Raw genomic sequence first — 21,807 nt, 5'->3', positions numbered from 1 at the left:
TCGGAGGACTTCCGTGTTTGATTCATATTCTGAGGACTCTCATGTTTGATTCACGATGATTCGGATGACTCTCGAGTTTGATACACACTGATTTTGATGACCTGTGTTTGATTCCCATTGATTCTGTTGACCTGTGTTTGATTCACAGTTATTAGAATGGCATTGATTCACAATCATTTGGATGGCTCTCGTGTTTGATTCACGTTGATTTGGATGACTCTCGTGTTTAATTCACATTGATTCAGATGACTCTCGTGTTTGGTTAGCATGACTCTCGTGTTTGATTCATATTGATTCGGATTACTCGTCCTCAGATGTCCTCAGGATAATTGGTTTATTTTAACTTGTGTTCTTGAGATATTTAAAGGTTTTTTCCCCTTTTTCCATCAGGACGTCTAAGTCTGGCTCGACGTCTCTTCAGGTGGTGATCAGGTGAATCTTTACTGCAGAAGAAGTGTGTATTATAGTGATGTTCGGCCGCATTCATTCAGTGTTAAATGTGTCTTCCAGGATTTGCTACAGTGAGAGCATCGGTGTTGAAGAAGATCAGTATCCGCCGAACATCGGTGTCTCAGTTAATCACGCGAACTGTCCCATACAGGTGTCCTGTTAGGTTTATCACAATTTTTGTCCGTGTATAGTAAGTATTTCTGTAGCATTGTTTACTGTGTAGTTTAGGGATGCAACAATACAGTTAGTCCACGGTTCAATACACACCTCGGTTTTCAGTTCGGTTTTTTGCTATTCTATTCTTAGGCGACAGGAACAGAAAAAGGTTACAGAGAAAAAGATTTTATTGTAATACTCTTTCTTTAATTTACTTTTAAAAATGTACTGACTTTAAAAACCTTACTTAAATTTAACTTTACAAAAAAAAACCTTGTGCACATTCCCAGTGTATTGTATAATATAAAATAAATATATATAAAGATTTGCAGTGGCAGCTCAGAGATGTACAGTAGCATTTAAGTATAAAATTAATTTAATAAATGTAGGCTAAAATTAAAACTACAGTCTTCAGTATACAATATACATTGATTAATAGTGACTGTATTAAAGTTTAAAAAAATTATTCAAGAGCAGTCATTTTCTCTTTGTCTTTTGTTGTTTTATTAACATAATTTTAGAGGTGAACTGTCCCTTTAAGGACAAGTGTTCACGACCTGCTCGCATCTCATATACAGACACACACGGTTTTACTTTCACTTTAGACATAACCGACTGTGTTTATATACGTTAACCTTGTGTGTTTGACAGTATTAGTGCAGTAAGACGACTTATCGCGTGTGTTTGAGGCTTTTAGTGTGTGCGAGCTCAGCGCATGTAAAACAGTGCATAAGAACGCCAATGAAATGTTTAACCGGCAAGAATTTAAAATGCATGCAAATAATGAACTCAGGCACACTCAAACACAGCTGAAATAAACTAAAAGAAATATTTCAAACGGAGAGAAAAATTAATTAATAATTAATTAAATGCAAAACCCAAACAAACGCAATTCACCAGCACGTATTGAACCGTGAAAGCCGTTCCGAGCGGTTCAATATTATATTGAGAATTGTGGCATCCTAGTGTAGTTTAATTGTCTAATTTGTATGTGTTTTGTTCGCAGTGTTCCTATTCATCCAATAAAATGGGGACGGAGCCGTCTCGCCCGTGCCTTCCGATCGACATCACACCAGAGTTGTATATCACATTCACAAACCGATTCTCAGTGGTGTGGGGAAACTTCGGCAAGGTACGTCTGTCTTACAGAATTAATCCCACATTATAATATTCATGAGGAGGCGGGTCTATCCATTTGACTGATGAGGAGTGTTTGAGAAACTTATTGGAACTACTTAATCTGTGCGTTTCCCTGAAATAAGTGCTAGCACTAATAATGAGCCGTGTGTGTGTGTGTGTGTGTGTGTGTGTGTGCCCTTGTTTATATTACATTGTGGGGACCAAATGTCCCCATAAGGATAGTAAAACCTGAGATCACCTACATTTTTGGAACCAGCCAGCGGTCCCCACTTTTCAAAAGGCTTATAAATCATACAGGAGGAGTTTTTTTGAGAAAGTAAAAATGCTGAATGTTTCCTGTGACGGGTAGGTTTAGGGGCTGTGTAGCGGGATATAAAATACAGTTTGTACGGTATAAAAACCATTACGTCTATGGAGAGTCCCCACAAAGATATTGAACCAGACGTGTGTGTGTGTGTGTAGAGCTATGCTGTGGCGGTGTATCTGGTGAGGGTGGTGTCGTGTCAGGAGCTGCTGGATCAGCTCCTCAGGGCCGCGGTGGAGCCGCTGGAGCTCTGCAGACGCCGAGGTGAGCGACTCCATCCTAACCATAGACTGTAAAAACATATGGATGTAGTGTCCGTGACGTCACCCATAGGATTCGGTTAAGCCGTTCTGAAGCTTAAAGTAGGGGCGAGCTGGGCGCCGCCATCTTGTGAGTGAGTCATCGCGTGTCACTCCCGGATTACAGAAAATGGGCAAAAAGGCGGGATGTGGGCGGAGCTTAGGGGACGCAATGACTATAGACGGCGGATAAATGGCTGTCCACCTGTCACTCAAAGTAACCACGCCCTTAATTATGCAGAACTGTAAGGCTTTATATAACGTAAATGAATGAGTTTTAAGAAAAATTCGTCATGAAGGGCAAAATTAGCCGTATAGACCAAAACCACAATTTGTCCCAGACTGTAAACATGTGTTTTCATTTTAACATGAGACTCGATGAGATTCTGCTCCTTCTGGAGCCGCTCTAGTGGCCAGTGGAGGAACTGCAGTTTACATTACTTCAGTATCGGCTTCAAGAGAGATCGGGGGGGAGCCGCTTGATCCTAACTCAGTCTGAGCCAACTTTCACTTTAAACAGGGCGAGTTCTTCAGTCTGCAACAATAATCTACTCGTGCCGCCAACAGGCTAGTGTGTGTGTGTGTGTGTGTGTGTGTGTGTGTGTGTGTGTGTGTGTGTGTGTGTGTGTGTGTGTGTGTGTGTGTGTGTGTGTGTGTGAGTGAGTGAGAGACAGAGAGAGACTGTGTGTGTGTGTGTGTGTGTGTGTGTATGAGTATCTGTGAGTCTGTGTGAGAGAGAGAGAGAGAGTGTGTGTGTGTGTGTGTGTGTGTGTGTGTGCATGTGCATGTGCATGTGCATGTACACTTATCATAATTACTGAATTAATTTCTCTTTTGATAGTTTCTGAGAAATTGCGCTCTGATCCAGAAAGTGAGGTCTCTACTACAGGACTACAAGTGTCACTGATGTGTCCCGTGAGTAGATATCATGGACACCTTTATTTCTGCAGCTCTTTATTCAGCTCCGACTGTGATAACCGTGAGTGTGTTTCTCAGCTAGCGAAGCTGCGTGTGTGTGTCCCCTGTCGGGCCGCCGGCTGCGCTCACCTGCAGTGTTTCGACGCCTCCTCGTATCTCCAGATGAACGAGAGGAAGCCGCGCTGGTCCTGTCCCGTGTGCCACAGATTCGCCCCCTGTGATGAGCTGCGCATCGACAGGTGAGGATCGCCCTTTACCTGCTCCGTTACTGATTTGTTTGCATATTTTGTCCTAACATTACAGTATTCAGCGTTCTGCTTTCTTCTGTAGTTTGCTGTGTGAAGTTCTTGAGCGCTGTGGTGAGGACGTGGAGGAGATCGAGTTTCTGTCTGACAGCAGCTGGAGAGCCGTGAGACACGAGAGAGACGACAGAAACAAAGAGTCTCTTCTGCACAGTGAGATCATCTAGATTCAATATTTGGGCTTGAGAGCATAGGCGTAATTTGCGGGTGGGACGGGTGGGACATGTCCCCACCACTTTTTTAAAGCATCTTGCTTAACGGATGAACCAAACTAATACAAACAAAACATCTCTGGTTCACTAGAAGAGCATAATTTCATTGGTTTGTTAAAGGGGGGGTGAAACACTCAGTTTCAGTCAGTGTCATGTCAATCTTGAGTACCTATAGAGTAGCATTGCATCCTGCATATCTCCGAAAAGTCTTTATTTTTTTAATAATTATATAAGAAAGATGCGCTGTTCCGAGTCTTTCCGAAAAAAGCCGAGCGGGTGGGGGCGTATCGTGTGAGCGGAGCTAAATAATGACGTGTGCAGCAGCGCGCTGCTATTGTGTTGAGTCGAGTGCGTCGTAAAGCTGTGTCATCCCTAACAGCGGGAAAAAAACTTTATTAAAAATAAAAATATGGCTTTTAATCAGATACAGCCATACATCTATGATCCGGAATCAGACCCAGAGGCTGAAGTTGAACAGGAGCAGCAGCAAAAACGACTAGAGCAGGACGTCTCTATGTGCTACAAGTTATACACTAACTATATAATATGCTTAGCGGCTTGTGTTATTTACATATTTATACTTGAATTATATCGTCGTATTTTTGTCTTTGAAGGTGTACATGTGGGAAGTGCAGTTGTGCACGTGTGCGTGTGTGTTTACGCGTGGTTTGTGTAGACAATTGTAACGTTAGTAAGCGGACTGGTTTTGCACGGCAGGCTAAGTTAGTGTTTACATAGAAAGACACGGAATAGTAGCGCATTTGAATGAAGAAGCGCGCTTATTTAGTTCAACATATTTCCCCACTCTTTGTGTATTGTTGTTTGGAGTGCTTTTACAATACACAAACATAAAGTTACACATATAGTGGCCAGCTAAACAAATGTACACGCACTACACATCGCATGCTCCATTGATCAATTAACTATACGTGATCATGTTTGGGCTACTTGATGGGCATAGGCAAAAACACAGACATTTGAAGCAGTCTAACTCACCGCCTGCGGTTCTAACGTTGGGACCTTTATCGTTGGGACTGCTCCATCCTTCAGCATTAGGCGATCGGAAAATCCTGTGTCGAGCTGGGCCTTGTTTATGAAACAGTCGGCACCGAAATGCAGCGAACAGACATAAACATTCGCGCAACGCAGTTACTGATCCGGAAAAGCAAATTCCATCCACTGTTGCCTTAACGCGGGGTTTTTGGGGAATCTGTGCAGGACTGTCTTGGTCTGGCAACCAAAAACGCACTTTTTTGGTGACATTGTTAATTGTGCACATCACCTGTGCAGCGCAGCCTACGAGCGCTTTGATGGGCGTAGGCTGTTGCTTTCGCTCTCTCCCTCTCTCTCTCTCCCTCTCTCTCTCTCACACGCTTCCGGTAGAATTGTCCGTAAGGCCCATACAAGGAAATTCCGCCCCCATTAACGTCAAGGGGGACGCATGATCGCAAAAAAACTTGCCGAAACTTATGACTAACCGGAAGTAGTATTTTTGACAAAGAAATACTCCCATCAAACGTCCACCTTAACTTTTGAAACTTTGTCTATGTTTAGTATGGGATTCCAAGTCTTTAACAGTGTAAAAAGATCAGTATGCATGAAACAGCATTTCACCCCCCCTTTAAATAAGAGGCGATCAGGCGCTCGTTGCCGCTGTTATCAGTGCTGCAGATTTCTCTCGCGGCTCAGTCTTCACAGAGACGAGCGCTTTAATCTAACGCTTAACGCCGTTGCAGAGACTTTCTATTTGCTCCGGTCAGATCACGAAACAAAATGCACAAAACTGTCCCTGCTCTTGATGTACTGATGATATTCGGTTTTGATGAGAGAAAAAATAGACCACGAGGGCAGATTAGAAACGAGAACTTCTGACACGTTTAACAGACTAGACCAGGGATTATAAGCAAAGTGTGCAAATCTATACGCCTTTATTCACGTGAAAAATCTTGGCACAACGCTATATTGTGTTTAGATGCAATAATTAAACGAGATCTATATCAATAAATGAACTATTTAATTGATTTCCGGACATCTTAATACAAGATTTTCTGCAATTGTTATTGTACATATTTAACATCTGATTGTATCAGCAATGCAACCCCCCTTAATACCATATAGTGCATATCATATGCACGAGGAAAAACTGCGCACCATATGCACGCCAAAGCTCACTTTGATGTATGAGCGCCTCTTATACGTCAAAATGAGGTTTGGCGAGCATATGGTACGCAGTTTTCCGCGTGCATATGATACGCAATTTATGTCCCGCCCACTTTTTAAAACAGTTACGCCACTGCTTGAGAGAGACAACAGTCTGATCTACTAATAGAAAAGAAAGCCAGGATTAGGCTGTAGTTTAATTAGGACAGTTTAGTAGCTTTTTAAAATGTGCTTTAGAAAAAAAAAACACATTACTGGTGTGCATCTTAAGACAAAACCATGGCAGTGACATATTTAAGATTCATCAGATCACGGGATATTCAGCTAAGACAGACACGTGCATTTAAATCTAGAGCTAGGCTTAAAGGGACAGTTCACCCAGAAATGTCTGTCTGTCTGACTGTCTGTCTGTCTGTCTGACTGTTTTTCTGTCTGACTGTTTTTCTGTCTGTCTGTCTGACTGTTTTTCTGTCTGTCTGTCTGTCTGACTGTTTTTCTGTCTGTCTGTCTGTCTGGTCTGTCTGACTGTTTTTCTGTCTGTCTGGTCTGTCTGAATGTTTTTCTGTCTGTCTGACTGTTTTTCTCTGTCTGTCTGGCTGTTTTTCTGTCTGTCTGTCTGACTGTTTTTCTGTCTGTCTGTCTGTCTGTCTGACTGTTTTTCTCTGTCTGTCTGTCTGTCTGACTGTTTTTTTGTCTGTCTGTCTGACTGTTTTTCTGTCTGTCTGACTGTTTTTCTGTCTGTCTGTCTGATTGCTTTTCTGTTTGTCTGTCTGTCTGACTTTTTTTCTGTCTGTCTGTCTGTCTGTCTGACTGTTTTTCTGTCTATCTGTCTGTCTGTCTGACTGTTTTTTTTGTCTGTCTGACTGTTTTTTTGTCTGTCTGTCTCTCTGATTGCTTTTCTGTCTGTCTGTCTGTCTGACTGTCTCTGATTGCTTTTCTGTCTGACTGTCTGACTGTTTTTCTGTCTATCTGTCTGTCTGACTGTTTTTCTCTGTCTGTCTGTCTGTCTGACTGTTTTTTTGTCTGTCTGTCTGACTGTTTTTCTGTCTGTCTGTCTGACTGTTTTTTCTGTCTGTTTGTCTGTCTGTCTGACTGTTTTTCTGTCTGTCTGTCTGTCTGACTGTTTTTCTGTCTGTCTGTCTGTCTGTCTGTCTGACTGTTTTTCTGTCTGTCTGTTTGTCTGACTGTTTTTCTGTCTGTCTGTTTGTCTGACTGTTTTCTGTCTGTCTGTCTGTTTGTCTGACTGTCTGACTTTTTTCTGTCTGTAATCTGTCTATTTGTCTGTCTGTCTGTCCGTCTGTAATCTGTCTGTCTGTCTGTAATCTGTCTGTCTGTCTGTAATCTGTCTGTCTGTCTGTCTGTCTGTAATCTGTCTGTCTGTCTGTAATCTGTCTGTCTGTCTGTCTGTCTGTAATCTATCTGTCTGTAATCTGTCTGTCTGTCTGTAATCTGTCTGTCTGTAATCTGTCTGTCTGTCTGTCTGTCTGTAATCTATCTGTCATCTGGTCATCTTTCTTTCGAGAGGAAGGGTCTGATGTGTGATTTTTGCCGTGACAGAAGGATATTCTCAGCGGGTGGAGAGCGTGGTCGTGGATCTGACTCAGTGTTCCTCCGACGATGAAGAGTTCCAGAAAGAGGAGTCCGTTTCCACACATTTAGAAGACAAATCTGTACATTTTAGAAAGTCTGGCATAGTTAAAACTTCTGGACCCAAAAGTCGGAAAAAACGGGTCCATAACTATTAACTGAGTGACAGTGATTTTTGTTTGAAGGTTTTTTTTCTGTTTTTAGTTTTTTATAATTGATATTATTTATGAATTACTTTGCCAAATGTTTTTAGTATATAAGGCTAAATGACTGACGTGAACCTTTTGTCATTTAATTGTGTTTGTGTGTTTTTCTCTGTTGTAAATCTGGCAATAAAGTGTATTTAGGTGATGAGTCTCATTTAAAGCCCTCGTAATAATCATTGTGACCTCACATTTTATATTGTATATTTTTGGTATGAAAATTATATATTATTGAATTAACAAAGCATTTGCAAAATAAATGAGTAACATGCCAATAAATTCATTAAATAAGAAATATTAACAAAAAAATGGACAAATTGAAAAAATATAAAGATAAACATTTACATTTTCTCTCGTTTAATAGTTAAGTCATTTAAAATCTGTGAGCTTCAGTTTAATGACAAACTGCGCATTGATATTGTTTGATAGAGCAAAATAAGTTAAATAAAATGACACTAATGCAAATGGAGTAAATAAGTAGGCTAGCGTTAACCAATAAAATAAGACGATAATAGGAATGTTAAAATATAATTGGATTAAATTCATTTCGATTCCAACTCGCGTGCACATTTACGACAGAAAAATATTATATACTTTTATATTTTAATGAAACAAGAATAATGCGGTAGATTGTTGGCACACAAAAAAAAAATACAAAAACTGCATAATAAAAAACGAAATATAAACAAACGCTCTTAGTTTTAGCAAGTCTCGCGATAGTTGCCGCGCGGGATCTGCACACTGAAGTTTCCGGGAAGCTGCCGAGAGCAGCTGGGCCAAAACTCTCCTCACCCTCCGGATCCTCAGCCTCCTATTCCGGGAAATTCCGTTAACCGGGACCGGCTTCGCTCGCCACGGAGCTAGGGAACTCCTTTTCCCGTTATATGAGCGAGACAGTGAGCGCTGACAGACGCTTTAAACCTCACCAAACACTCAAACGGATGCTAGCAAGCTAACAGCATCCTCTCGCGCGGGCTGAGGAATCAAAACAACGTGTTTATTTATTACTTCTAGTTCATTTATACTCGTTTTATAAAGTTAATGGGCTTTAGTTCAGTTTTAAAGGATGTCATACGTGTAGCTGATGTTGACATACTTTGATTTTACAGTTTATATCTGAATAATATATAACATATTAGTGTCATTTTCGCTTGAAGTGAATGTCTGGGGTGTATATTAGATTTTTTTTACCCTTTATTATAACGATCAGATCTGGGTAGGAAACCAGTTGAGGAGGTGATCATCTCGATGACAAGCTGTAAATTAGAGACTTTTTTGAGTAAAGCTCAGTGTGAGCTCGACTTTTGCTGTCCTAGAGATTAAGGGTGTCTTCACACATCAGCCATGGCTCCCAAAAAGAGACCAGGTCCAATAGTTATAACAGCAGTCGGAGAAGGACAGACAACCTCTACACCCATAGATGCTGCGACAGAGTAAGTTACACAGCTGTGTGTGTGTGTGTGTGTAGTCAGAGTGAATGTGCTAAATGACTTGTTTTCCTTGAAAGGGATAGTTCACCCAAATAGTGAAAATTATCCCATGATTTACTCTCCCTCTAGCCATCCTAGGTGTGTATTCTTTCACACGAACACAATCAGAGTTATATTACAGAGCAGGTCTAATGCTGTTTCATGCATTCTGGCTTATTTACACTGTTAAATAGTTGATACTCATGATAAACAAGGACAAAACTTTAAAAAATTAGTTGGACGTATGACAGAGTATTTCTTGCCAAATAGACTCCTTCAGGATAAATACATTTCGTTAAGTTTTTTTTCAAGTATGTCCCTGTGTGATATCATAAAGGGCACTTTTCCTAGATATGCGCGCACACACACACACACACACCAGAGCATCACACGGGAGCCTCATCGCCGCTGGCGTTGTGGTTTTACACTCAAGATCAACAATGTCACTAAAGAAGTGTGTGTGTGTGTGTGAGGGAAAGATCACCTTGTTCAGCTTCCCAAATAACCCAGTGTTAAGGGAACAGGGGATGCAGTTTGTGTTTCCGGCGTTCTGCAAGTGTGTGTGTGTGTCTTCCCGGTCATGAGCGGAAACTGCAGGCGTAGAGTGAAACTGCATTAAATGTGTGTGTTTTGTTGGCAATCGGCACGCAAGTGCATATAATGTGAACAACGCCAACAAATAGTGTGCATGTGTGTGTCTCTTTAGCTCCGCCCACTGCATGCCTCCACGAGCTCGGCTATTTTGGGACAGAATCGGTTCAGTGTATTTATCTTTTATAAATTGGTGAAACTAAAGAGTCTTGTGAGATATGAAGGATCAGCACTACTCTATAGACACTCAAGATTAACACTAGACTGGCAGAAACTGTGTTACTCTTTAAAAAAATATCCTGGCTCTTCCAAGCTTGATAATGACTGTTTCTGCTTTGAATTCCATAAAAGTGCATCCATCCATTATAAAACTGCATCCATCCATTATAAAATTGCATCAATCCATCATAAAAGTGCATCTATCCATCATAAAAGTGCATCTATCCATCATAAAAGTGCATCTATCCATCATAAAAGTGCATCTATCCATTATAAAACTGCATCCATCCATTATAAAATTGCATCAATCCATCATAAAAGTGCATCTATCCATCATAAAAGTGCATCTATCCATCATAAAAGTGCATCTATCCATCATAAAAGTGCATCTATCCATCATAAAAGTGCATCTATCCATTATAAAACTGCATCCATCCATTATAAAATTGCATCAATCCATCATAAAAGTGCATCTATCCATCATAAAAGTGCATCTATCCATCATAAAAGTGCATCTATCCATCATAAAAGTGCATCTATCCATCATAAAAGTGCATCCATCCATTATAAAAGTGCATCTATCCATCATAAAAGTGCATCTATCCATCATAAAAGTGCATCCATCCATTATAAAAGTGCATCTATCCATCATAAAAGTGCATCCATCCATTATAAAAGTGCATCTATCCATCATAAAAGTGCATCTATCCATCATAAAAGTGCATCCATCCATTATAAAAGTGCATCTATCCATCATAAAAGTGCATCTATCCATCATAAAAGTGCATCCATCCATTATAAAAGTGCATCCATCCATTATAAAACTGCATCAATCCATCATAAAAGTGCATCTATCCATCATAAAAGTGCATCCATCCATCATAAAAGTGCATCTATCCATCATAAAAGTGCATCCATCCATTATAAAACTGCATCAATCCATCATAAAAGTGCATCTATCCATCATAAAAGTGCATCTATCCATCATAAAAGTGCATCCATCCATCATAAAAGTGCATCCATCTGTCATAAAAGTGCATTCATTCACTGCCATTATAAAGCTTGGAAGACTCAGGACATATTTGATGATCTGATGTTGAGTAAATTGTGGGCTAATTTTCATTGTTGGGTGAACTATCCCTTTAACCCTCAGAGCGAATCTGGAGGCCCTGCAGAAGAAGCTGGAAGAGCTGGATTTAGACGAGCAGCAGAAGAAGCGTCTGGAAGCTTTCCTCACGCAGAAGGCCAATCTGGGCGAGCTGAAAGATGATGATTTCCAGCACATCTGTGAACTGGGAGCTGGGAATGGAGGCGTGGTCAATAAAGTGTGCCACAAACCCTCGGGTCTCGTCATGGCCCGGAAGGTGAGTTGCCAGCGTGTGGTTTGTCACAGAAGCGATTAGACTCGTTTGTCAGAATGAACCGGATAGATGTCTTAATTTCGAAGAACTACTTAAATGTATATAGCACTTCATGTAAGTGCTTGAAATATGCATTTAAGTATCAGATTTCAGCTCCTGCTAGACTTCCATTATAAGTGTTTAGAGCTGGGTTTATCAGTTTGCATCATCACCCTTTCCCTCAACCAAAGTCCAGTAGGGTTTTTCTATTGGCATTTTAATTATTCTTTAAAATAAGCTCTATGACCGACAAAAGCTTATAATTCTTAAGCTAGTTATTTTAGTTTAAAAAGTTTTAAATATGGATATTTTTGGATGCACTTTTATGATGATGGATGAACTACAACAATTTGGAAAAACAAGCACAGAAGAGCAAAGAAAAAATTGCACAAGCATAAAAAATAATACAATTATTTATTTATTTATTTATTAGTTTATTTAACAGGGACAGTGTATGGCACTCAGCCATACGAGAATTAGCTACAAGCTAAATTTCATCTGTAGTCCCTGGGCAGGACGAGGTAACATACGATTAACAATCACATTTAAATAGACCATAGAACGTCATCACAAAAATAGCCTTTCAGACAACAAAATTTCACATTCTTAAAAGCCCAATAAAACAAAACAACAGAACAAAATAAAATGCAATATTAATAGACACAACAATACAATGTTAGGATGAGTGTTTTGAATTTATGACTAATGGGTATAGGCCATAAGGTGAACTAGGAAAAAGTCTCTAAAAGGTGATTTTTGTTCCCACACCTGGGCACTACTTTTTAAATGCATTTTTGCATAGACAACACCCTTTTAGACCTTATGTTAAAAGTTCTCCACAAAATATCCTGCAGTTTTCGGTCACAATCCATAAATGTATATAATTGTGAATTGAAAAAAAAACGAAATTCTTATACTGCTGGTTTTGCTTGTAACTTTATTTTATTCATTTTAGCAACACAAAATATCTATCAAACTGAGATTTATATATGTACCTTAACATTTGAGACAGACATTAGTGCATTACTATACTCAAGTGTGAATGTAGACCATGACATATGGCAAATTTGTAGAAAATACTCTTAAATTTAACAGATTGGCACTAAGAAAAATTAAACATAAACATTGTAAATGTAGCAACACTGTGAAGTTTTATACATAAAAATTTTCAGTAGGCACTGTGTATTCACAGAAAGATAGAAGATAGATAGAAAGTTAGAAGATAAAAAAAGAAGTACACTTTGCCCCAGGTTTGCTAAATGACTCAAAATGCTTCCCTGCCCCCTTAATTAAAAAAAAAAATCCACAATAGATTAATTACAGCTCAAAATCAGCCTAAAATTTGACAGCACGTCTTTATTCATCAGTATCATCCCTATCACTATCATCAAAGCCATCACCCCATGTAGCGCTTTCCTCTGTTTCCTGGGAAACATTTGCACAATTTTGGCACCGACATAAATCGGTACAAGACAGTCTTGCAGACATACAGGAACATCTTCCGGTCTCACATTTGCCGTGCTTGCAACTGCAGTGGACTACCTGCAACATACTTTCAGGGGCAGGATTTCTAGTCATCCAGGTCACTGTTAACTCCCCATCCTCAAGGTGCCATCCATTGCCAACGGGTGAAGGGGCACACATTACACTTCTCAGAGACTGTCTCATTATGGCTGCTTGGTAGTTTGCCCTTTTGCAGTGTTGGTACAGGGCGTCACTTGTTGGGGGCATGGATAGTTCTGGCAAAGCTGACGATGCCATGCAGAATGCTTTGTATCTTGCATCGTTCAGATTTTCAGCAGATGACTGGCCATACAGGTGGCACACATATTTGCAAAGTAGTTCAAATGTAGACTGGTCCAGGTTAAAACTGCTTCCCAAATTTGTAAATGCAGCCAGGTATTCCTCTTTCTCGCAAGCAACAGAAAATGCCTTTCTTTTGCCTTTGCCATAAAAGGCGCTAGTAGAGTCACAGCCTGAGAAGGTATGGATCCCAATAAGTGCCAAACACACACTGGTGCCAAGAGCATATGACACCTTAGCTAAATCAATGATCCTGGTTTTGTTGCCAACCCCCGTGAAAAAATACACCCTACATGGTAAGTCTGGCTGCAGACTTAAAGCAATCACTGCCACATCAGTATCAGGGCTCTTGATGACTACGGTCCGATGTTCCTGTGCAGCATGTTGTACATGTAAAAACACTCTAGTGTCACATTCCTCATGATCACACGTCAGATCTTCAACAGCACTGAGAGTTTGTAAACCCTCCTTTACAGTCACGCAGTGACACAGGTCTCCATGTGCTATGTACAAGCTGAAGTCCTTGCCCACAGTGGTGAAATCAGCATCTTTCCACGCAACATAGAGGAATTCTGCCAGTGCCTCTTTGTTTGTTCCATTTGATAGAAACTTCTTCCATTGTGTTGGTGTCTTCTGATCCACTCCATAAATTTTCACCAGTTGTGTACCACCAGCAGCTCTATGTGACCGTTCTAGATTCTTAATACTCATTTCCGGATACTGGTCAATCACAAAGTCTATCCGTGTACAGTTGTGCTTCAGAGCAAGCTTGACTATGTACAGCAGTATGGTGTCGGCGAGCTCTCCGAAGGTACTTGGTATGGATCGAATGGCTTGAATGACTGCCATGCCATCGAAGAGAATGGCTCCATCTGCCGGAACCTTGTCAACTAAACAGTCTCCACCTTTGGTTTCCAATAAATCCATTAGAGCTGATTTGTTTGTTTTAGCAAGTGAGCCATCAGCACTGGCTAAAGGATACGACACAGTTCCCAAGGAGTAGGACAGAATTTCCCGTAGGTCTATCTTTCTACTTTGACCTATGACGAGTAGTCTGGAAAATAGCTTCTTGTCGGCACGCAGAATCACTTCCTTGCCTGCTGCGGATTTCTTCTTTGTCTTTGCTTGATCACTAAAGGTCTTTAGTTTTTGTGTTTTGATGGGAGCAAATATGTCAACTGATGGTGATAACAGTCTATGGTCCATAAACTCTTTGACAGCGTTTTCCCCCTTTTCCGAAGCTGCAAGCAAATCTCTCATGATTTCTTCAGCTGCGACTGTCCCAGAGCTAAGACACACAATGCCATCTTGGTGTGTGTCAAAAGGATTCAGCATGGAATCTAGGGTGGAAATTATTCTGGTCACATCTTTTTCATCAGCATGAATTCGTGTACTGTCAAGGTCTTTTCGTTTCCTTATATCGGGAGATTTACCTGCCATTGCCTCACATTGTCTTGCTATGGCTGCTCTTTCATGTTGCGACAATATCCAGCGATATACTGCAGCTCGATTCTGTGTAATCCCTGTCCAACCACCCTTTGTCTTGGAATCTCTGTTGCATGTTTGCTCAATGGCCTGGTCACAAGCAATCGAGGCAAATCCATGGACACTTTGGCGTTGGACAGTCCACTGGCCTTTAACACAGAGCTCACTGTGGCAAGAAGGATGTGTGAGGGGCAAATTGACCATTTCCAGCCAGTATGAAGGTAAATATCTAGCATAATTGACACGGTCATATGCAAAAAACCATCCCATCATCAAGCGCACTGTTGACAGGTGAAGCTGCCAGTCTGATTCTCGTGTTGCTCTCACAAAAAGGAGGAGTATCTGTACCATGTCAATGTATGAACTCCAGAAGGCAAACGTTGGGTTTTCTGCACTTCTTCTTTTCACAAAGTCTTCATATTTTGAACACATTTTGGCAAATTTCTCATTTGTACACAAAACATCCATTGTTCTGTCCTGGAATGCACATTTGAGCTCACTGATTACATCCATACACTCATCTCTCTCCTCTGGTGTCAAAGAGTCTAAGAAGGTGAGAAGTCTAATACGTTGCAGACTCTCATAGAGAAGTTTGTGTGCCCTCATGCTGCGGTTGTAGTGATGACCACTGAGCACTCCATTGATGGATCCTGGGGCAACAACTTCGGACTCAATGAGTATGTCTTGAAGTCCTGCATCTCCAAACCTTTTTCCTAGAATGCCCAGGTAGGACATGCATGTGTGAAATTCACCTAGTCGAATCACTACACGCTGAGTAAAATCATCATCTTTCCAGCGGATTTGCTGAGCTTTGGCATATATAGCTTGGTCAAAAACTAAGACTATATGGTCCAGTTCTAGCTGATCTGCAATTTGGACACTTCGCTTCAGAATTGTGTTGACTGTTGACATCTCTGTCGGTGAAGCCTCAATGACTGGAAGATAATATAGTGCTGACTTTTGCAGAGTGCCATCACCTTGAAGCAATGTATGGAAACCTGTCCAGCTTGGGATAGTGCATCTTTCAGCATCTATGGACTTTATAAAAACGTATGCCAGTTCAGTTTGTGCGGCAGATGCGGTGTTCAATTTGTATGTCTCTCTCTCTAATGGAACCTTTTCATGATGAAACAAGTTCTGTGGTCCTTGTCTTTTAGACTGATGGTACTGTTCTATAGGGATGCTAGGGGGTGCTTTGAATGAGGAAACTCCCTTCTGTAGTGGTTGCCTGTTTGTTGTTGACTCAGTTTCAACTACAGAACTTTGCAGCATAATCCCATTTGTGTGGTGGGTAGTTCCACGACCTGACAGTGTCTCCTCCCCAAAGTCAATATTGTCCCACACAAGTATTGTAGGAACCTTCTTTGAGAAACCCTTTGGTATTTTGTCACTGCCCTCTACTAGTTGTAGTTGGGCAAGGCTAGTGTCTAGACTAACAACTGTGTCCCATGAAGCACAATGCCCTAGTCTATTTAGAAGTGATACAATTTGTGATGAACCTGTTAAATGGCGAACAGTTAGACCAAGACACAATGATTTAGGGGTCTGCCTCCGTCCCTTAGATGCAAGATACACAATGTCTTGACAAATAGATAGTACTTTAAGGTTCAAATCATCTGGAATATCAACATAATGGGCCAATGTTGGCTCCTCAGTTGCACCAATAATCCAGGAAATCAGATTGTACAGTTCAAGTGGCACAACAGATTTTGCTTCACTCACATTTAAATCATCTGACGTGGGTGGCCACGGGCATGTCATACTGGGAGAGTCACATAAAAGCATCTTTAATATTAATGCTGCACTATAAAGTGTCCTTGTGTCCTCTGTAGCATTGACAGAGGCCATTGAAATTGGTCTTTGCGGACCGGCTGTTGTGTTTTCATCATCACTTTGGCTACTAGTTTCCTCAGTTGACTCTGTTGTTTCTGTACCTGATGGATGAGGTAGCCTATCTATTAGCTTATCTGCAGACAGTGTCTCAACAAAAACCAGCTCACTGATGTTGCGCTTGCTGGGGGAGTGAAACACCAGCTGGGGGAAATCACGGGTCAACCTCCTCTTCAATTTATCCTGCCTGAAACAAAGATACAGTGAAGAATTATCACAACATAAAGATATATTAACACTGAAAACAAATAAGTTAAAATTCATCCCCCATTACTAGCAGCAAACTATATTAACGTTAACATTAGTGACGTGCCATTATGCTAATACTTCATGTCACTGTTTAAGTTCAGAGATAAGAACACTGTGATCTAGCGGTCGGGATATAAACAGACAAAATGATCCAACTTTCATGAATCTGTATGATTATGTATATTTTTTTGTATATCGATTTTGCGTTTTTGAAATACATTATCACCACAAAAAAATATTGCGATACTCAGGTGTATCGCTATTTTCTTACACCCCTAATAAATATATATATATATATATTGCATAAAAGCTGCCAAAGAAACTCATGGTAATTAAATTACCTGTAGTGTGAAGCATCAAGATCTTCATGGTTTTTCACAAGATTTAAAAAGATCCTTCTTAGCTGCGTCATTGTCAGCACCTCTTGGTTTACAATTATTCTATGGCGGATGATCCTCTCACAGAAGATCTTGTAGCTGGCTTCGAAGGTTGGATCATTTCTGAAAAGAAAACATTAAAAATGGAAAATATATATTATTTTGTGTGGCATATGCCATAACCATTTCACCATGAATTCTATTTAAAATAGTGTAAATAGTAGAAAATCCAAAACAATTGACCAAGCGAATTGTGAAGATTTTTTTTAAATTTATTCTTCAGATCCAGAGGAAGTTAATGCTCATCAATTGACAGACTCAAACTAAATGTACGAGAGTCTGTTAGGACTAGGCTACACATTTATGCCATGTAATTGTTTATAAACTAATGCAGATGAATAATGACAATGTTTATTTTACAAAGTTTACATTGTAATATAGTTTAGACGGTTGTAACAATGCATATATTTTATCTCCCTCATCTGAACTTGAAAGAGCAGCTGAAACTGCATTAGTAAGGCATTTCAAAATAAGAGTCAAATAAGAGTCAATGTGTACTTTGAGCTTGTTTATAATTACGTCATGTGTATATATATATATATAGCCTCCGGGGAACTAGGAAAAAAAACAGTTTTTTGAATTTTCTATTTATCCATGTCATTACATTTTCATAATATATGTAATATTTCATAGGAATATTGATATATAATTTCTTGGCTACTCATTTGTTGTGTCTCCAACATGCCTGATAAACATGATTTAAGTCCTGGTGTCTCTACAGTGGACATTTATGAAATCAATGCCCTGCTTTGTAAGAAAAAGTCATATTTTGATTAGAAACCCCATTACATTTTCCTGAGATGTTGATTTATAACAAACAATTTGAAAATTCATCAGATTTAAATTATAATTACAAAATACTATCATATTTTTTTATAAGAGTGCTAAAAATTAATGTCAGCCATTTTTAAAGACCAAGATGTTGTTGTTGTCCTGGTGAAACCTCCAAACATTTGGTATCTGTGCAAAGCCCCGAATGTGCTCTTTACAGGACATCCTGTGGACTAAAATATAATGTCCACTACAGTGGACACAAGTTTATTACTGGGTCCCAGGAGGATAGATGACTTTGGTTACACAAACACCATTTAATTTCATTCCCATTTAATTCATAGTAAGGAGGAAAGACTAAGAACATTATTCAATAAAGTATTGAGGTTATAACAGGTAACTAAAACTAAAATAAACAAACTTGACTAAAACTAAATCAAAATTTGCTATCAAAATTAACACTGCAATGTTTGTGTGTGTGTGTGTGTGGGGGGGGGGGGGGGGGGGGGTCAATGCTTTACTTTTGAAATGTGCAATAATGAGAGTAAGGGAATAATTAATTATTATCTGATAATGCAATGTAACAACTCACTGTTCTTCTGAGGTCCCAGTAACTGTTGCAGTAGACTTTGTCAAGAACCTGGTGTACTGTCTGTAACAGGACTTGTGGTATCGCACCTCCAGAGACACACAGTCTTTGTCTCGAATATGCACAAGAATGCTAGTGTCTTCTTTCATCTCAGCAGCTTTCAACAATTGGCCTGTAATTAATATTATACTCTCATTTTTATATATACATTTGTAAATAAAAACTGTATTAACATTTGAACACTATTAACATCTGACTGTACAATAAATATTAAATAAATAATGTAACGTTAATACCCAGCATATGACAAAACTTTGTGTGTGTGAGTGAGAGTGAGAGAGAGAGTGTCTTACCTGCTGACAACGTTTCTGCCTGTGAAAGACGGTCCTTCTGGCGTTTGCCTGCAACAGTAATGTACTTGTCCGTTTTCTTACAAATTATGCACAAGGCAGGAAGTACGGGACCTGCACAAGCTGCTGGCAGGCCCGTCCTGGACCGTAGTGTCTTTTTTGACGGACATTCAATTGAGGTACTACTACCCGATGACACAGACTGGCCTTGATCTTGAGCTTCAGGACGCTGCGTGACCCGTTTCTCAGCCGCATCCAAACGCTTTTTGTCAATGAAACGCCTGTAGCAAGTGGAGTGAAACCCAGCGTCTTCCGGAACATTATCAAACTCGATTTCTAGGCAATGTTTGTATGTTTCTGCAATTCTCTGATTCTCACCCTGCAAGCCAAGCCACCGTTTGACGCTGTTTCTGAATGTATCCCAACGTGTGTGTGTAAAATCCGTTGTGTCTTCTTTCTTTATGGACGTGAGATGCATATAGCATTGTTTATAATCCTTTTTACGGACTTTTGAAGGAGGTTTGGCCGTAATTTCGTCTTCTTCGCTGCTCGATATTGACGACATTCTGGACTTCTGTTTAAACGTCGTTCCAAAAAGCAGCCACCTTATTGGTCTAGCGGTAAGCACGTGACGATTGTTCCGCGAAGCCTCATCACTCATGAGCAAAATATGATTACGCGAGGAAGGAACTATTGCCGATTTTAAACACTGATAAAAAAATAAACTGCAGGATTACATATGGAGAACTTTTATTTTCTTGCTCAAAGCCAATAGATATTTTTTTTAGAATGAAAATAATTTAGTGCCCCATATATGGGAACGGGATAATACGAAAAACGGCTTCACCTTACGGTCTAGTACATGATTGTATCGATTTTAGCCATCATTTTATTTTATATTTAAAACAAGTAAATGAACTGATGTCTCTAATCTCATTTGGGACTGATTCCAATACTTAGAGGCTCTGATAGAGAAGGCTGATCTGCCAAACTCAGTACGTCTGTGCTGTACGGCACAGTGACCTCTACTGTTTGCCCTGGAATATGAGCAGAAACTGTTAGAGAGTAATAAAACCAAGGAAAACATCACTTTTAAAAACACATTACATATGTTTTGTGCAATATAATTTTGAATGTGTTTAAAGTTTTGATTCATACTCGTTATTTTTTTAAATGCACTTTCCACGCTTATAATAATTTTGTTATAATATTGACTACGCTTATAATATTGTTTTAATTTTGTATAATATTTTCACGTTTTTAAATTTTGAAATCATGCTTATTTTTTGATCCGTGACCGCAGTGAATTTAGCGGGAATTTAATCCCAAACGAGCGCTCGTTTTCATGAGCATTCGAGTGTACGGTTAAAAACTAGCCTAAACTAAGCTCAGAATCGAGTCACGATGCATCGATTTATTTTTCCCAGCTCTATTCTGACATGTCTTCATTCACATAAAAGCGCATCTATCCATCATAAAAGTGCATCCATCCGTCATAAAAGTGCATCAATCCATCATAAAAGTGCATCCATCTATCATAAAAGTGCATCCATCCGTCATAAAAGTGCATCAATCCATCATAAAAGTGCATCTATCCATCATAAAAGTGCATCCATCTATCATAAAAGTACATCTATCCATCATAAAAGTGCATCCATCCGTCATAAAAGTGCATCAATCCATCATAAAAGTGCATCTATCCATCATAAAAGTGCATCCATCTATCATAAAAGTACATCTATCTGTCATAAAAGTGCATCCATCTGTCATAAAAGCGCATCTATCTGTCATAAAAGTGCATCTATCTGTCATAAAAGTGCATCCATCTGTCATAAAAGTGCATCTATCCATCTTAAAAGTGCATCCATCTATCATAAAAGTGCATCTATCCATCATAAAAGCGCATCTATCCGTCATAAAAGTGCATCTATCTGTCATAAAAGTGCATCCATCTGTCATAAAAGTGCATCTATCCATCATAAAAGCGCATCTATCCGTCATAAAAGTGCATCTATCTGTCATAAAAGCGCATTTATCCGTCATAAAAGTGCATCTATCTGTCATAAAAGTGCATCCATCTGTCATAAAAGTGCATCCATCTGTCATAAAAGTGCATCTATCCGTCATAAAAGTGCATCCATCCGTCATAAAAGTGCATCCATCTGTCATAAAAGTGCATCTATCCGTCATAAAAGCGCATCTATCCGTCATAAAAGCGCATCTATCCGTCATAAAAGTCCATCTATCCGTCATAAAAGTGCATCCATCCGTCATAAAAGTGCATCTATCCGTCATAAAAGCGCATCCATCTGTCATAAAAGCGCATCTATCTGTCATAAAAGCGCATCTATCCGTCATAAAAGTGCATCCATCCGTCATAAAAGTGCATCTATCCGTCATAAAAGTGCATCCATCCGTCATAAAAGTGCATCTATCTGTCATAAAAGTGCATCTATCATCATAAAAGCGCATCTATCTGTCATAAAAGCGCATCTATCCGTCATAAAAGACCATCTATCTGTCATAAAAGCGCATCTATCCATCATAAAAGCGCATCTATCTGTCATAAAAGCGCATCTATCTGTCATAAAAGCGCATCTATCCGTCATAAAAGTCCATCTATCTGTCATAAAAGCGCATCTATCTGTCATAAAAGCGCATCTATCTGTCATAAAAGCGCATCTATCCGTCATAAAAGCGCATCTATCTGTCATAAAAGCGCATCTATCTGTCATAAAAGCGCATCTATCTGTCATAAAAGCGCATCTATCCGTCATAAAAGCGCATCTATCTGTCATAAAAGCGCATCTATCTGTCATAAAA

At 39.7% G+C, this 21,807-nt stretch overlaps 3 protein-coding genes across 6 annotated transcripts in view; 2 read left to right on the top strand and 1 right to left on the bottom strand.

The window, feature by feature from the left end:
* Window positions 1–7,894, top strand: part of pias4b (protein inhibitor of activated STAT, 4b) — a 61,181-nt gene extending 53,287 nt beyond the window's left edge. For 2 of the 3 annotated variants that reach the window (XM_067453361.1, XM_067453359.1), the window contains exons 4-11: window positions 391–432; window positions 511–601; window positions 1,613–1,738; window positions 2,209–2,314; window positions 3,191–3,264; window positions 3,346–3,506; window positions 3,598–3,722; window positions 7,499–7,894. In XM_067453361.1, coding sequence (XP_067309462.1) covers window positions 391–432; window positions 511–601; window positions 1,613–1,738; window positions 2,209–2,314; window positions 3,191–3,264; window positions 3,346–3,506; window positions 3,598–3,722; window positions 7,499–7,686 — 913 coding nt within the window. In that variant the 3' untranslated portion in view covers window positions 7,687–7,894. The remainder of the gene's footprint in view (window positions 1–390; window positions 433–510; window positions 602–1,612; window positions 1,739–2,208; window positions 2,315–3,190; window positions 3,265–3,345; window positions 3,507–3,597; window positions 3,723–7,498) is intronic. The other variant, XM_067453360.1, reaches the window with a different exon arrangement.
* Window positions 7,895–8,472: 578 nt separating this feature from the next.
* map2k2b (mitogen-activated protein kinase kinase 2b) overlaps window positions 8,473–21,807 on the top strand; it is a 28,152-nt gene continuing 14,817 nt past the window's right edge. The window contains exons 1-3 of one of the 2 annotated variants that reach the window (XM_067452883.1): window positions 8,473–8,724; window positions 8,942–9,164; window positions 11,164–11,374. In XM_067452883.1, coding sequence (XP_067308984.1) covers window positions 9,076–9,164; window positions 11,164–11,374 — 300 coding nt within the window. In that variant the 5' untranslated portion in view covers window positions 8,473–8,724; window positions 8,942–9,075. Of the gene's footprint in view, window positions 9,165–11,163; window positions 11,375–21,807 lie in introns of both variants that reach the window. The other variant, XM_067452881.1, reaches the window with a different exon arrangement.
* On the bottom strand, window positions 12,382–19,824 carry LOC137089788 (uncharacterized). Its single transcript, XM_067453357.1, has 4 exons — window positions 18,988–19,824; window positions 18,638–18,806; window positions 17,179–17,337; window positions 12,382–16,775 (listed from the first exon to the last, which is right to left on the bottom strand). The coding sequence occupies exons 1-4, from the start codon at window positions 19,643–19,645 to the stop codon at window positions 12,767–12,769; spliced, it is 4,995 nt and encodes a 1,664-aa protein (XP_067309458.1). The 5' UTR covers window positions 19,646–19,824; the 3' UTR covers window positions 12,382–12,766.

The sequence above is a fragment of the Pseudorasbora parva genome, chromosome 9 (assembly GCF_024679245.1).
Source record: "Pseudorasbora parva isolate DD20220531a chromosome 9, ASM2467924v1, whole genome shotgun sequence".
Taxonomy (NCBI): domain Eukaryota; kingdom Metazoa; phylum Chordata; class Actinopteri; order Cypriniformes; family Gobionidae; genus Pseudorasbora; species Pseudorasbora parva.
The sequence above is the reverse complement of the archived record's forward strand: the minus strand, read 5'-3'. Positions and strand labels throughout refer to the sequence as shown.

Bases quoted from the DNA above. Each gene is read 5' to 3' on its own strand.
- LOC137089788 (XM_067453357.1), bottom strand. From the start codon at position 19,645: ATGAGTGATGAGGCTTCGCGGAACAATCGTCACGTGCTTACCGCTAGA. The intron at 18,807-18,987 runs GTAAGACACTCT...TATTAATTACAG, and splicing joins GGCAGAAACGTTGTCAGCAG to GCCAATTGTTGAAAGCTGCT. The intron at 17,338-18,637 runs GTGAGTTGTTAC...TTTTCTTTTCAG, and splicing joins ACTGGGACCTCAGAAGAACA to AAATGATCCAACCTTCGAAG.